Source organism: Dipodomys merriami, unplaced genomic scaffold (genome assembly GCF_024711535.1).
Source record: "Dipodomys merriami isolate MVZ:Mamm:240054 unplaced genomic scaffold, mDipMer1.0.p SCAF_91, whole genome shotgun sequence".
In the NCBI taxonomy this organism is placed as follows: Eukaryota; Metazoa; Chordata; class Mammalia; order Rodentia; family Heteromyidae; genus Dipodomys; species Dipodomys merriami.
Window position 1 is genome coordinate 1019458 of NW_027206524.1, and position 15964 is coordinate 1035421.

Consider the following 15964-nt stretch of genomic DNA (forward strand, 5'->3'; position numbering starts at 1 on the left):
ACAAGGAAACTGAAAAGACCATTAGCATTTAGATAATGAGTTATGTTTATCATTTATTTAGTCTATTCTAGGAAACTAAAAAAGCTAGTCCTTAAACAATTTCATTTTTTAGTTCCATAATGACATCTAGTGGATAAAAATTGTAAAAGAAATGGTAAAATTTTAAAACACTCATTGTCACAGAGTTGTAAAGGCAAAAGTTCAAGGTGTAAAATAGTTAATTGAATATGCTTTATTAGTATGCTTTCTTCCAATTAATTAATATACTTAATATTAATATACTTTATTAATACACCTTTTCTTTTCTTTTCTTTTTTTGGTCAGTCGTGAGGCTTGAACTCTGGGCTTGGGTTCTACCCCTGCGCTCTTCAGCTCAAGGGGAGTGCTCTACCACTTGAGCCACAGTGCCACTTTTGGTTTTTCTAGTGATTTATTGGAGATAGTCTCATGGACTTTCCTGCCTGGGCTGGCTTTGAACCATGATCCTCAGAGCTAGGATTACAGGTGTGAGCCATCAGTACCCGGCATACACCTTCTTTTCAAGGAAAAAAGGTAGCAAAACAGGACTCCAAAACTTTTTAGTATTTTGTAACACTTTTTTATTTATTTATTTTTTTTTTGGTCAGTTGTGGGGCCTGAACTCTGGGCCCGGGTGCTGTCCCTCAGCTTTTCAGCTCAAGGCTAGCCCTCTACCACTTGAGCCACAGCGCCACTTCCGGCTTTTTCTGCTTATGTGGTGCTGAGGAATCGAACCCAGGGCCTCATGCATGCAAGGCAAGCGCTCTACCACTGAGCTACCTTCCCAGTTATTTTGTAACACTTAAAGCTTTTATAACCTGACTTCCTACCTAACTCATGCTGCTATAGGGATGTAAGGTTGGCACCTGGGCTGCAGAGCAAAATCCTGTCTCCAGGAAAAAAAAAGATAATAAAAAGTGAAGTTGAATGGGATCTTTGTTCCATATCCTAGATTTGGAGGTTGAAAAGAAAAAAAAAAAAACTAGACTGAAAATAAAATGAATGTATACTTACAGCCTGGGCTTGCTGGAATAATTCACTGTGATTCTCTCCATTATCTACTGTATCCCCAAGCATCTGGGAAGGAGGTAACACAGAACTTCCAATAGCAGCATTCAAAGTACTTGGAAAAACACTTGTCCTTTTAAGAGTTCGATCTGAAGACTGCATGGCTATAGAGCCTTCTTTTTCTACCTACTCAAAGGAAAAAATGGGATAATGAGTTTCCATTCCAATTCAGTGCTCCCTTTAAGCAGCCAAGATTTTCATTTAGAGCAGAGGATGGGGACATAAGGCTTTAGCTTCAAGAGAAACTAACATTTACCAGCAACTACTATGTGCTAATAAATTATTTAGGTTATTATAATCCTGTGAGATAAGGTTTTTGTTTTTGTTTTTTTGGTCAGTTGTGGGGCTTGAACTCCGCCTGGGTGCTGTCCCTCAGCTCTTCAGTTCAAGGAGAGAGCTCTACCACTAGAGCCATAACGCTACTTCCCATTTTCTGGTAGTTAATTGGAGATAAGAGTCTCTTGGACTTTCCTTGCCTGGGCTAGCTTTGTACTGTGATCCTCAGATCTCAGCCTCCTGAGTAGCTAGGATTGCAGGTGTGAGCCACCAGCGCCTGGCAGGTATCATATTTTTTATTGACAAGATGCTAATAAATTAAGTAACCTACAATCACATAGCAAGTAGCAAAGTTAGAATTCAAACAAGTCTAAATTTAAAATTCTGAAATTGTTACTAACTCATTTGGTGAAAGCAAAAAAACAAATCAGAACATGGGAATATGAATTTTCAATATGAATTTTCAATATGAAAATCTCTTGTGCCCACTAGAAAACTGATTATATAAAGCATGCAATCAAAAGAAAATCAATTCTGTTACTGTTACTGCCTAATAACTTAGCTCATAAGACTTGCCATTCAGTCTATTAAGGCTCAGTTTTCTTTTGCACTTACTGCTTCATAAGACTTCTGAAGCTGTTGCTTTTTTCTAAGCCTGACTTGTTGATTTACTCGGGATTTGACTTGTCTCTGAAAATGTTTCAAAGCTTCTTGTTTTCTTCTTTGTTGTTCCTTTAGTTCTTCTTCAATTATATATGCTGAAGTCTTTAAAGATGAAAGAGAAAATGAACTTAATGGGCAGTTTTATTTATTAATGCTACTATAAACACAGACCTAAAAAAATAATTCAGCCTATAATCCAAACCTCCCAGAAGAATTTAAACTATAAACTATAAGTAAGGATATCAACTTCAGAACCAATGATCTAGACATAGCTAGTCAGTATCAAGAAGTTAGGCCAGGCCTGAAAGCAAGGGCCAAGAAGCAGAGCACAACCCAATCACAAGCTAAATAGGAACTGTGTGAACATTCAAATCCTAGTGTTTTTTTTTTCTTTTATTAAACTAAAACTAAACATGATTTCATTAGTGAGTCAATTAAATCCACTTGGGTTGCATATTGTCTAAAATTAATGAACAGTATTAATAGACCAGACTGCTCACTACTTACCAAATTCGTCTTATTATAAAATGTCTTCACACTCAGAATTATGATCTATTTTTAATTCCACACAGTAATAGCCTACACAGTCTTTACAAGACTAATATTCACACCCACTACCTCCTAAAACACTGACTTCCTCTGAGCTTTTATGCTATGGAACCTCTCATTTTACTAAAGTTACTGTACACATTACTTATTAATGCCCCACTAGATTATGAACTCTGAGGGCAATTCCACAAAGTATTCTAAATGACTTAGAACACCTTTCAATGTCAGTCCCTGGTCTGCAGTCATCTCCTCTAAGTGCTCTGAATATTAATAGTAAACAAAATAAAAGCAGTTGGCAATATTAATGTTTTGATTCTACACCTAACTCCTCATTGCCTTCCTACACTATACATACTATTAACAGAATGGAGTGTTTATATAATATTGAAAGAACACATGAATGTGATCTCAATTTGTATGCCCAAAGGAATGAGGCACGGTGTTGGCTCTGAGACTTCTCAAGCAAGGTCATGAAGCAACTTCTACCTGGAGGTCTACCTGGAGGTCTTAGAATGTTCTCTGGATGAAGTCAACAACATACAAGAATTCTGATTATTCTGCAACTACCATGTTTCAAGGAAGCACAGGCTAGTCAAACAGGCCATGTGGAATACAAAAAAACACCAGCCAGCTGAGTACTGGTGGCTCACACCTGTAATCCTAGCTACTAAGAAGGCTGAGATCTGAGGATCTCAGTTCAAAGCCAGTACAGGCAGGAACATCTGTAAGACTCTCCTCCAATGAACCACTAGAAAAAGGGAAGTGGAGTGGTGGCTCAAGTGGTAGAGTGCTGGCCTTCAGCAGAAAGCTCAGTGATAGCACCCAGCCCCTAAGTTCAAGACCCATGACCAATTAAAAAAAAAAAAAGATACCAGCCAGCCCTCAGCCATTTTAATCATCCTAGACTCAATGCCAGATACGTGAGTAAGAAAGCCATCTTGGACACTACAGCCTATATAGTGCCATATGACAAAGAACCAAGGAATTCAACCAATAGCTAAAACCCACTCAAGCTGTCCAGACGTCATGTCCAACTATTTAAGACACCCAAGTTGAGCAAAGGCAAAGCTTCCCACTGTAGCCTCTTAAATTCCTAACACACAGTATTATTTGCCTTATGCCCCTAGGTTCTGGAGTCATTTGTTATACAGAACAAGACAACCAGAACAAGCCGGGCGCTGGTGGCTCACGCCTGTAATCCTAGCTACTCAGGAGGCTGAGATCTGAGGATCGCGGTTCAAAGCCAGCCCGGGCAGGAGAGACTGTGAGACTTCTATCTCCAATAAACCACCAGAAAACCGGAAGTGGCGCTGTAGCTCAAGTGGTACAGCGCTCGCCTTGAGCTGAAAAGCTGAGGGACAGCGCCCAGGCCCAGAGTTCAAGCCCCACGACCAAAAAAAAAAAAAAGACAACCAGAACAAAAAATAAAATAAGGTAATAGCCATATGCAATATAAGACATAAGTGATTCTGATGCTAGGCTTTCAACTGTCAGGGAGTGGGGCTCTATGGCATTTTTAGGAATCCTGATGGCCTCTCAGTATTTTGTGGAGAAAAATTAATAGGAGTCCCCTTTTAGGATAAATATAATTCTTAGCCAAACTTTAGAAGTAACTATTTACATCTCCTTTGACAGTGCTACAACTGTCAATAAAGGTGGATATCCAGAGTAAATAAGCTAAAGCAAGCGTTCTAGAATGATTTAAACAAGTTAAAGGAGAAATGTTTGTACATGTTCTAAATTAATGTGTGGGAACTTAAGATTCAATTTAAGATTCAGCACAGAAAAAATATGACGATCAGGGTCAAATTGTAGGCAGTTTGATACTACTGACATTACAGAGATGTCAAAATCTGAGGATTTAAAAAGATGTATAACTGAAATGTGAAAATATCTTTTTGTATCAAATCTTACTGATTCTTGATCCCCCTTTTGCAAGGTTTTTCCTCTCTATTTCTTACCTAAAGAAATTTTAATAATATCCTTCCTGCCTTAATTGTTACAATTATATTCCAGCTTGTACCTTTGGATCCAATCTCTCCCTAACTTTTTTTTTTTGCTGGACATGGGGCCTGAACTGTGGGCCTGGGCTCTGTCCCTCAGCTCTTCAGCTCAAGGCTAGCGCTCTACCACTTGAGCCACAGCGCCACTTCCAGCTTTTTCTGCTTATGTGGTGCTGAGGAATCGAACCCAGGGCCTCATGCATGCAAGGCAAGCACTCTGCCACTGAGCCACCTTCCCAGCCCTCTCCCTTTTTGAAACGTTGAAGCAAAAAAATCTAAGTAAAAAGCAGTTTGATCATGAAATTACCTGTAAAAATTAAAACAATAAAGTCAATCTTTTCTTCAAAACTTCCTATAATTTCCCACCACCCTGATTTTTCATAATCCTGTCAACCACTATGCCGCTACTAAACCTTTCACATCAACCGATCAAATCTACTTTTAGAAGCCTGAAGATAATTGTATTGCAATACTATTGATTGGCGGCGGCGGGGGGGGGGGGGGGGGGGGGGGGGGGGGGGCAGGACTAAGGTGAAACAAGTATCTTCCAACCATTATTAAGCATCAAAAACTAGAGGTGCCAGGGCTGAGAAGGTGGCTCAGTGGTAGAGTGCTTGCCTTGCATGCATGAGGCCCTGGGTTTGATTCCTCAGCCCACATAAGCAGAAAAAGCCAGAAGTGGCGCTGTGGCTCAAGTGATAGAGCGCTAGCCTAGGGCAGTATGCAGGCCCCACCACTGACAGAAAAACACAAAACGAAACAAAAAAACACTAGAGGTGTTGCGGTGGAGGGGGGGAACTGGGTTTGATTCCTCAACCCACATAAGCAGAAAAAGCCAGAAGTGGCACTGTGGCTCAAGTGATAGCTAGCCTAGAGGTAGCCTAGAGCATGCAGGCCCCACGACTGACATAAAAACACAAAACAAAAAAAAAAAAAAAAAAAGAACACTAGCCGGGCGCTGGTGGCTCACGCCTGTAATCCTAGCTACTCAGGAGGCTGAGATCTGAGGATCGCGGTTCAAAGCCAGCCCAGGCAGGAGAGACCGTGAGACTCCTATCTCCAATAAAACCACCAGAAAACCGGAAGTGGCGCTGTGGCTCAAGTGGTAGAGCGCTTGCCTTGAGCTGAAGAGCTAAGGGACAATGCCCAGGCCCAGAGTTCAAGCCCCACGACCGACAAAAAAAAAAAAAACAACACTAGAGGTGTTGCAGTGGAGGGGGGGAACGTGGGACGTGAGATGGGGGACGGGGGACGGGGCGGGGTGTGGAGGGGAACGGGATGACGACACTCTTGCCTGTACTCTTAGTTTCAATTGACTGTGGCTTGAGGAGTTTTTTCCACAAAAACCTCATCTCAATCAAGAAACTGAGTGTAATAATGGTGCACGCCTATGATCTCAGCTACACAAGAGGGCAACTGCTAAAAACTTGCCCCTGCAGGGGAAAAAATGCAAGGCCCAGTCTGAAAATTAACTAAAGCAGAAAGACAGGAAGGAAGGAAGGAAGGAAGGAAGGAAGGAAGGAAGGAAGGGAGGAAGGGAGGAAGGGAGGAAGGGAGGGAGGGAGGGGCTGGGGATGTCGCTTGGAAGCAGGAGACACTGAGTTCAAACTCCTGCATCACGTTCAAAGTAAGTTGATCGGGAAGGCAGTGGCCGGGGAGCCGGGGCAGGCCGACACTCACGTGCGCCGGGATCTCCTTGCACTGCGGGGAGGCCGGCTCCACCCACGCCCCAACCGGCGCTACGACCTCGCTCCTCTCGGCCAACACGGCCAGCACGTCCTGGCTCTTCCTGGGGTTTAGGGCCAGGGGCAAAGCTGTGGCACTCCGAGGCTTCTTGAGCGGGGCCACACGTCCCGGCATCGGTGGCTCCTGGTGAGGGCGAAAACAACAAAAACAAAAACCGAAACGCCTAACACCTCCCCAACCACCGCGGCCAAAGCCCCCGCCTCCCCGGGGAGGCAGCGGCGCGGCCGGAGAGGGTGACCCGGCTCTGGAGGGAGAGGGGACCGGGAGAGAACCGGGGCCGAAGGAACGGGCGCAGGCCTGCCGGGGCGGGGGGAAACCTGGCCGTGTGGCAGCGTCCGAACATGGACGTGATCGGAGTCCAACACTGGGAGAAGGCCTGGACCTCCGGACGCTCCCAGACAGACAAAACCCCGGGCCGTGTACGCGGCAGCTGGCAAACAACGCAGGGATACCGAGGCAACCACCTCAAGTAAACCGCCACTTTGCAGCGGGACGCCCCGCCCCGCTGCGTCGCCCACTGCGTAGCCTTGTGCCCGCCCCTTCCGGGATTCGCGTCTACTGCTAGGGCTGGGAAGGTGTAAGGGGCGGGATTTGGGGCACCCGTGGTCCTGGCACTTCCGCTTTGTAGCCTGTTGACGGAGGAGGGAGATGATTGGGTGTACGAAAGGAAGGGGTGGGCTGATGGGTAATGATTGAGCTGAGGTTCAGCCAACCATCGTTGAGACCGGAGGTTTCCAAATCCCTTATTTCTACTATAATCAGGAGACTGAGGCTCGCAACTCATCTCCAAATTAATCACCAAAAAGCAGAAGTGGAGCTGTGGCTGAAGTGGTAGAGCGTTAGCCTTAACCACAAAAGCTCAGGGACAGTGCCCAGGCAACGAGTACAAGCCCCAGGACCAGTACAAAACAAAAACAAAAAATACTTAAAAAAAAAAAAGAGGAAAAAAAGGAGGAGGAGGAGGAGGGGGAGGAAGAAAAAAAAGAAAGAAAGGCCACTACTATTCAGGACCTAAGGATCACAGTCTGAAAGTCCTTGAGACTCTTATCTCCAATTAACCCCAGAAAACCACTTGAGCGCCCAGGCCCAGAGTTCAAACCCCACAACTGACAAAAACAAAAAACAGGATGCTAAGGCTGATGGACCGACAGGGCCAGGGTTCACTGTAGAAGAGAAAAACTTGGGAAAAAGGATAGACGGTCCTGGCAAGTGCTTCCTCAAGAAACAAATTTGTATAATTAACTAATTATTTTGTATAATTAAGGTGCACAATAGCGTGTCCTTCTAGTTCTTCATACGGCTCAATATCTGTACAACAATATTTCAAACTTATTCTTCTGTTTGAACATCTCAGCCTAATTAGCAGTTACCCTTTTCACACTAAGCCCTGCTCTAATCCAGAGCTGTGATTGGATTCTATTAGCCCTGTGGGTTACTCATTGAGCCAACACACAACAGCTTTCTATATACCCATATGGTATGTTGTTTTTTTCTTTTTTTCTGAGCTGGGGAATGCTCTACCATGAAAGTTATACCCTCAGCCCCTTTGGTTTTTTGTTTTTATTTGTTTTGTTGGTCCTGGGGCTTGAACTGGGGGCCTGAGCTCTTTTGTCTCAAGGCTAGTGCTCTACTACTTTGAGCCAAGGACCACTTCCATTTTTCTGGTGCTTAATTAGAGATAAGAGTCTCAGAGACTTTCCCACCAAGGCTGACTTTGAACCTCATTCCTTAGATCTCAGCCTCCTGAGTAACTAGGATTACAGGCATGAGCCACCAACACCTTGGCTTTTATTTTGTTTTTGTTGGTTTTTTTTGAGATAGGATCTTGCTAAGTGCCTGTGCTAGCTTTGAACAATTTATCCTCCTGCCTTTGCCTCCTCTGTAGCTGGGGTTATAGACATATAATAATACACTGAGTTCCTGCGCCTCTACTTTTCTAGGCACTGGAGATACATAGAGAACAAAACAAATACTCCTTGCTGGGGCAATAGTGATGGAGGGAAGAGCAAAAACAAATACATAAGACAAATGAATATGTCTAATACTGATACTGTGTAATAAACACAAAGAGGACAGGGAATGTGTGTGGAGATGAAATACTAAATTGAATGTTGCAAGATTTATTAAGATAACTTGTTTTTCTTTTTTCTTTTCTTTTTTTTTTTGGTTGATCCTGGGGCTTGAACTCTGGGCCTGGTTGCTGTCGCTGAGCACTTCAGTTTAAGGCGAGTACTCTACCACTTGAGCCACTTGAGCAAAAACTTAGATGATATAATAAGTTACTGTAAATTTTTGTTGTTGTTGGTTTGTGGGGCTTGAACTCAAGGCCTGAACACTGTCCCTAAGCTTCTTTGTGGTCAAAGCTAGCCATCTACCGCTTGAACTTCAGTGCCAGTTCTGGTTTTCAAATAGTTAATTGGAGATAAGAGTCTCACGGAGACTTTTTTGCCGGAGCTGGCTTGGAACCACAATCCTCAGATTTCAGCCTCCTGAGTAGCTAGGATTATAGGCATGAGCCACCAGCACCTGGCAGCTACTGTACCTGAAAGGGAGGGCTTTTTGTAAAAGTGTTCCACATAGAGTCAACAGCAAGTACAAATGTCCCAAGATAGGAACATTACCTGGTTAGAAAAGAGTTAGGAAGCTAGTAATAATCAGAACAAAACGAGAAGCAAAGAGCTGAGACAGGAGTTAAAATTTTGAAGTCCTGAGCAATCATAGAACATCATAAGCCATCCTTAAAGGCTGAGCTGGGGAACCACTAGAGGATTTTACACAAAAGTATTCTATATGACTTGAATTTTAAAAAAAATATTCATGGGCTACATAGGAAGAACCAGGAAGGAAGGAAGGAAGGAAGGAAGGAATCTCTCCATTAAGGCTTTTTCTTCTTCTTCTTTCTGATACTAGTGCTTGAATTTGGGGCCTGGGCATTGTCCCTTAGTTTTTTCCACTCAGGCTGGTGCCCTACCACTTGACTTGGAGCTTCACTTCTGCTTTCTGTTGGATAATTGAATATGAAAGTCTCATAGATTTTCCTGCCTGGGCTGACTTCAAACTGAGATCCTCAGATCTCAGCCTCGTGAATAGCTAGATTAGATGTTGAGCTATCACCATCAGGATACCTGTAGACTTTTTAAATATAGGAACCAAAAAAAATCTCTGTGATGACAATTTTTATTTCTTTTTGCACTATTTGTGACATAGAGATCCCTAATATGAGCAAGATGGAGGAATCCATCAGTACATATAGAAGCATGGAGGAGACAAGAAGAATGGGTCCGATCTACCTACAAAGGTTGGTTTAGGAGCTGCTTATGTTTATGTTCTCCAATTCCATAGCCAGCTACTATGTATCTATGCAACATGCTTTTCCTCCAGTGGAAGCTTTGCCATTGTATCTTTTTAGTTTTTATATTTAGTGGTATTGGAGCCTTGAACTCAGGGCCTCACACTTGCTAGGCAAGCACTATACTTAAACCATACTTAAACCATACTTCCAGCCTTTTTGCCTTAGGTTATTTCTCAGATAGGTATCTTCAAAACCACCTTCCTTGCCAGCTTAGCTAGGGCCTATTTCTAAGAAACCTTGCTTATTTTGCCTGTCCCGGGGCTTGAACTCAGGGCCTGGGCACTCTCCTTGAGTCTTTTTGAGCTCAAGGCTAGTACTCTAGCCCTTGAACCACAATGCCACTTCTGGCTTTTTCTGAGTAGTTTATTTTATATAATAACCTCACAGTCTTTCTTGCCCAGGCTGGCTTCAAACCACAATTGTCAGATCTCAGCCTCTGGAGTAGCTAGGATTACAGGTATGAACCACCTGTGCCTGGCAGAAACCATTTTTTTTATATTGATCCACTTATTATAAAGTTGTCTTACTGGTGTCCCAGGTCTTACCATTGGAGGCTCATCATTCTCTTACTAATTGGGCTTTTACTTTGTTTATTGTTTTTGGTGGAAATACTGAGGTTTGAACCCAGGGCTTCACTAGAGGCTAGACAGCTATTTACTTGAGCCATGCCTCCCAGCCCTTTTTTCTTTAGTTTCTTTTCAGGTATGGTCTCTCATTTTTGCCAACGGCCTGTCTTGAACCACAATCTTCCTATGGCCTCCTGAGTATCTGGGATGACAGGTGTGTCCTATTATGCCCAGTTTTTTGTTGTCTGAGATGAGGGTCTCACTATTTTTATTTTATTTATTTTGCCAAGGCTGGTATCAAATCTATATCCTCTGGTCTCTACTTCCCTAATAGCTGGGATTACAGGCATGAGCCACAGCACCATTCCATGATTTTTTTTTTTTTTTTAGTCGGTCGTGGGGCTTGAACTCTGGGCTTGGGCACTATCCCTCAGCTCTTCAGCTCAAGGCCAGCACTCTTCCGCTTGAGCGACAACGCCACTTCCCATTCCCTGTTTTTGCTTTGCTTGTTAAGTCCCATCTCTTCCTTTCTTTATCCTCCTTTCTTTTACATCTACTCAAGAGACCTTTTTTTTTTCTGCCCATATTTACTCCTAGGCCTGGCTAAAGGCAGCCTCTTTCAGAAGTGTGGTACTGTACTATAAACCCTAGACGAAGAAGCACAGGTTGAGTTTGGACTGTGATAACTTAAAAAAAAAAAAACAAAAATTAACTTTAAGCAGTTAATTTCTCTCAGCTTTGTGTTCCTTCTTCAAAACAAAATCAAATATTTTCTAAAATAATTTGAGAAGGGCAATGTGAATGTACTAAGCAAAATTGTGCTTCCAGATTTAAATATGGCTTTCTAATATATTTAAACTCCTACGCAGGGATGTGGTTGACTATTGATTTAAAAAAAAAAAAAAAACAATAACAAAAAAAAAAAACTCTGGGTGCTGGGGATTGAACCCAGAACCTCAAGCAGTCTAGGCAGGGGCTATATATCACTGAGCTACAGTCCCAGCCTAACTGTTGCTTTTGAATACGGCCACTGGCCCCCCTCTACCACATCCCTACCGTTCTCGAAGGCTGGAACACAGAGTACTCCCCACACAGCAGGCAATGATTGGATGGTGGCCAGCTGATTTGCATTTCTGTGCTTCTCTCTTTGAGAGGAGGGTAAAGGGGGTGGGAGGGGGGTGAGGCAAATCCTTCCTTAGGACGTGGTTGGTGGGTGGACACGATCTGAGGAAGCAGGAAAAGGGAAACAATAGGGTCTTTCAGGATCAGGGCGTCATTGGTGGCTTCTTTGTGATTCCCCAACCTGTTTGCATTGACAAGTACAGAAGGCTTTACAAGAACACAACCCCAGAGATGCTCTTTAGAACTGTCCTTGTAGCATCTTAAATAGGTCAGCAAAAGCTGGATCTCTCCCACCCTTTAAAACCAATTAATTTCTTCTCTTTGTTCCTCTGGAGAGTTGCTGAATAGGGCACGTTTAGCAACCATGGCCACAAGCCTGAGTTCCTCTCAGTTTCTGAGGGGGCGGGAATTCTATTCAGAAATCAAATATTGACTCTCAGAATAAAAGGCTTTGATGTTTGGTTTTCTTCCCCCCCCCCCTTTTTTTTTTCATTTTCCAGGATGAAAATGAGATCCCCTCTTCCTTACCCCCTCAAAATGTGCTCAATATCCTACACCAGCCCTTTCCCCCAGGATCATGTATTTCTCCAAACATACCTGCACTTTTTCGAGACAACTATCTCCACAGAACTCTTTTTTTTTTTTTTGGGTCCGGTCGTGGGGCCTGAACTCTGGGCCTGGGCGCTGTCCCTCAGCTCTTCAGCTCAAGGCTAGCGCTCTACCACTTGAGCCACAGTGCCACTTCCGGCTTTTTTCTTTTTGCTTATGTGGTGCTGAGGAATCGAACCCAGGGCCTCGAGCATGCAAGGCAAGCGCTCTACCACTGAGCCACCTTCCCAGCCCTCCACAGAACTCTTTACTCTGAGTGACTCTCCATATTTCTAGAACTCTGCAGGACCCCAAATGGATGGTCAGGTTGAAGGTGCTAGAGAAGGTCCCTTTTTAACCCCATCTCCATTTTAAAAATTTTATTATTATTATTATTTGGTCAGTCATAGGGCTTGAACTCATGGCCTGGGTGCTATACCTTAGCTCTTTCACTCAACACTAGCATCTTACCACTTTGAGCCACCGCTCTACTTCTGGTTTTCCGGTGGTTAATTAGATACAAGAGTCTTGCCCATGCTGGTTTTGAAATGTGATTCTCAGATCTCAGCCTCCTGAGTAGCTAGGATTATAGGTATGGGCCACCAGTGCCTGGCTTCATCTCCACTTTGTATCTGATGTTTCTCAGAAGTGATTTCAAGTACAAAGAAAAATTAAGTCCTTAGGATAGGCCATTCCTCACTGTCCAGGCCATAAGAAAAGCTGACTTTGTTCTGCAGGGGGCTAGTTAATCTGCCTCTTGTTCAGAGGAGCTGGGCCCTGCCTCCTTGCAACACAAAGCCACACACAAATTCCTTGTTTCCTAGGCAATGTCCAGCAGCTTTACAAGCTCTCTGGCTGCTGTTTGCCTCCTGAGCCCTTTCTCCATCAGAAACAAAACAAAACAAAACTGAACTTCGAGTAGGGACAACTCCAGCACCATTTCATGTATAGCCTAGAAACAAAACCAAAAAATACCGTTAGTAATAGAGACACAAGGAGTGAGCAGAGAAAGCCACCTCACATCCTGAGCTCGTCAGAGAGTAGGTGCTGGGGGTACAAAGTTGGATAGGACTGAGGATTAAGTACACAGAGCAGGGACTTCCTGCACACGATGAGACTGGGGACAGACAAAAGTCTAAGTATTGTGGGTGATCCACCTGATTTCTGGGATTAACGTGGTGGGAGAACCATGTGAGGGATAACATGGATCAAGATGCATTGCACTCATAAACTGACATGTTGGGTTGAAACCCCTTTGTACAACTATTTAAAGATAATAATAATAATAATAACAATAATAATGCCTGCCAGTTAGTAACTATGTGACTTTAGCAAGTTGCTAACCTCTTGCTAGTTCAGGTTACCTTGTTTGTAAAATGGGATTTTAGTCTCAGTCTAAAATGGGTGCTGGGAGAATTAAGTAAAAAATGACACTGAAATCTACACACACACACACACACACACACACACACACACACACACACACACACACAGAAGTTTTGGGCAGGATACCTCGATGTGATAGATTAGAAGTCTCTGTCATTAATTTTCTCCTACTCCATAGAAACAACTCTCAGGGCTTGGTGGCATGGCTCAACTGGTAGAGTAACAGAGGATGAGCAAAGCATCAGGTACCGTGTTCAAGTCCTGGTCTCACAAAGAAAGAAAAAGAAACAGCTCTCAGCAGCCCATATCTGTTGGCAGTTGGTAGATGCGTGTCCCAGCTCCCATGCCTTCAGATGTAACTGGGAGGAATGACTCCCTATCTCACTGATTTCTCAGAAAGATTAAGTTCTAGTTGTCTATGATAGTCATGTGCTTGAAATACTACCTGTATTGGCTTCTTTCCCTTCCATGTCTCATTGCCCTAACATACAGACTGCCCATCTCAAATCTCCAAATCCAAATGCTTCAACATCTGTTTCAACCTGTGGAGCTCACAAGTTGTTTTGTTGTTGTTTTGTTTGGTTGTTTGCCAGTCCTGGAGCTTGAACTCAGGGCCTGGGCACTGTCCTGTCCTTGAGCTTCTTTTGCTCAAGGCTAGCACTCTACCACGAGCCACAGCACCACATCTGGCTTTTTCTGCTTATGTGAGATGGAGGAATCAAACCCAGGGCTTCATGCATGCTAGCCAAGCATGCTAGTGACAGCCCTGTCCTGTCACTCTTGCAAGACCTTCAGGAAGACTGGCTCCCTTTTACAATTCCCCACCCTGCTTCTTAGTTTGGTTTTTCTTTATTCCATTTCCCATTTTTTCCATTTCTTTATTCCATTTCAGGTTGTGACTCGGTTAACACCTCTTGCTTGCTCCTTTCTCCTGATCCAGAGGTGTACACTTCTGACTTTCGCCTGGTGGGTGTGAGCGTGGGTATGGGGTGGAGTTGGGGGGACTCTTTTACTGCAGGGGCTCTCTGAACACAGCATATCTGGACTGCCTTTGCCACAAGAGTGAGCAGTCTGATCTCAGGGCCCCAAAGACGGTGCCAAAGGAGGAAGAACCAGAAACAACTATGCAGAATGCAGGGGCCAAGAGAACTGGGCCAGCTGAGAAGAGGACAGTGCAGTTGGAAATGAATCTGCTGGGGTGCTTAGAAAACCTAGGGTTGAGAACCTTAGTTAAGCAGGGCCGGACTGCCATCAGTCAGACAGGCAGTTTACCCCACTGTTGGAGCAGACTTTTTTTAATTTTATTTTTGTGCAAGTACTTGAACTCAGGACCAGAGTGCTCACCCTTATTTTTTTTATTCAAGGCTGGCACTCTACCACTTGAACCATACCTCTGCTTCTGGCTTTTTGGTGGTTAATTAGAGATAAGCATCTCTCAAACTCTTCTCCCTGGGCTGGCTTCAGATCTCAGCCTCCTGACTAGCTAGGATTATAGGCAAGAGCTATCAGCACCCAGCAAGCAGCCAAATTTACAGTGCTCAGAGCTAGGCTGAGAAGAAGACCCAGGGCAGTGAAGAGTTACAGTCACTACCTAGGAGAACCTTCACAATGATGACAATATCTCACTCAAGAATTGGATGGACATGCAGGTTAACAAGTATGGACATATATTTGAGATTAAAAAAAAGAAATGTAACATTAACAACAACAACAAAAACAATTAGCCATATCAACAATTAGACAAACACACCCAGCAAGAAACTCCAAAGCATTCGTGGAAGGACAGCACAAAGGGAAGCCTAGACAATGGACACAAACAGGCCTTAAATTAAAGAGTCCTCTTGGACTGGGAATGGTGAGGCATGGCTGTAATTCCAGCAATGCAGAAGGCAGAGGCAGGAGGTTGAAGTCCAAAGCTGATATGGGCAAAATTAGTGAGAGCCTAGTGAGTTAGCCAAAGCGCTGAGGTCATAGTCCAAATGTCAGAGTGCTTGCCTAGGAAGTGGTGAAACCCTGAGTTCAATTCCCAGTACCCAGAGGGTGCAGGGTGGAGAAGTTCTCTGTCTGTTAGGAGAGAAAGACATGTAAACTGTCAATTTTAAGCTTCTCCAGGTCTGCTCCTCTCAGCCAGGATTGCAAATTTGCATGTTATACATTCAGATATACCAAGGAGTGCCCTTATGTCTTTGCAGTTGCTGTGACCTTCACGTGAGCATCTAACCTTCAGGTTACTGTTACGCACACTTTAGTGTAACCACATTAACTATTTCTTCAGGTAACTAGGTCCATGCTTGGGCAACTTGACAATTGTGCAAACAAGATTTCCCATTTCCTCCCCTAACCCCAGCTCCTCTCTGAGAATGGGTGCAGCAAGTATAGGTGGCCTAGCTAAGGTGACCTTGTTGCAACAGGGGTAGAGAATGAAGTGGACTCATTTTATAGTCTCAGAATCCTACTACGGTGCTCCCAGGTCTAATGAGTTACATGCTGGCTCCCAATACAGCCTTGCTAGTCCCATAGTTATCACCTCTTGGTGAAGAGATATCAAAGTCCCTATACACTCTGGCCTCTTTGCTCTATCTTCTGCTTCATGTCTGTACATTTTTTTTTGGTCGGTCTTGGGGTTT

The 15964-nt window shown here is 43.8% G+C and overlaps 1 protein-coding gene across 3 annotated transcripts in view; it reads right to left on the minus strand.

The window, feature by feature from the left end:
* LOC138821295 (coiled-coil domain-containing protein 15-like) overlaps window positions 1–6823 on the minus strand; it is a 50533-nt gene extending 43710 nt beyond the window's left edge. The window contains exons 1-3 of one of the 3 annotated variants that reach the window (XM_070013423.1): window positions 6258–6823; window positions 1978–2127; window positions 1033–1212 (exon numbers count right to left, since the gene is read on the minus strand). In XM_070013423.1, the coding sequence (XP_069869524.1) occupies window positions 1033–1212; window positions 1978–2127; window positions 6258–6437 (510 nt within the window). In that variant the 5' untranslated portion in view covers window positions 6438–6823. Of the gene's footprint in view, window positions 1–1032; window positions 1216–1977; window positions 2128–6257 lie in introns of those variants that run through there. The other 2 variants (XM_070013424.1, XM_070013425.1) reach the window with 2 other exon arrangements.
* Between the last annotated feature and the right edge of the window lie 9141 nt (window positions 6824–15964).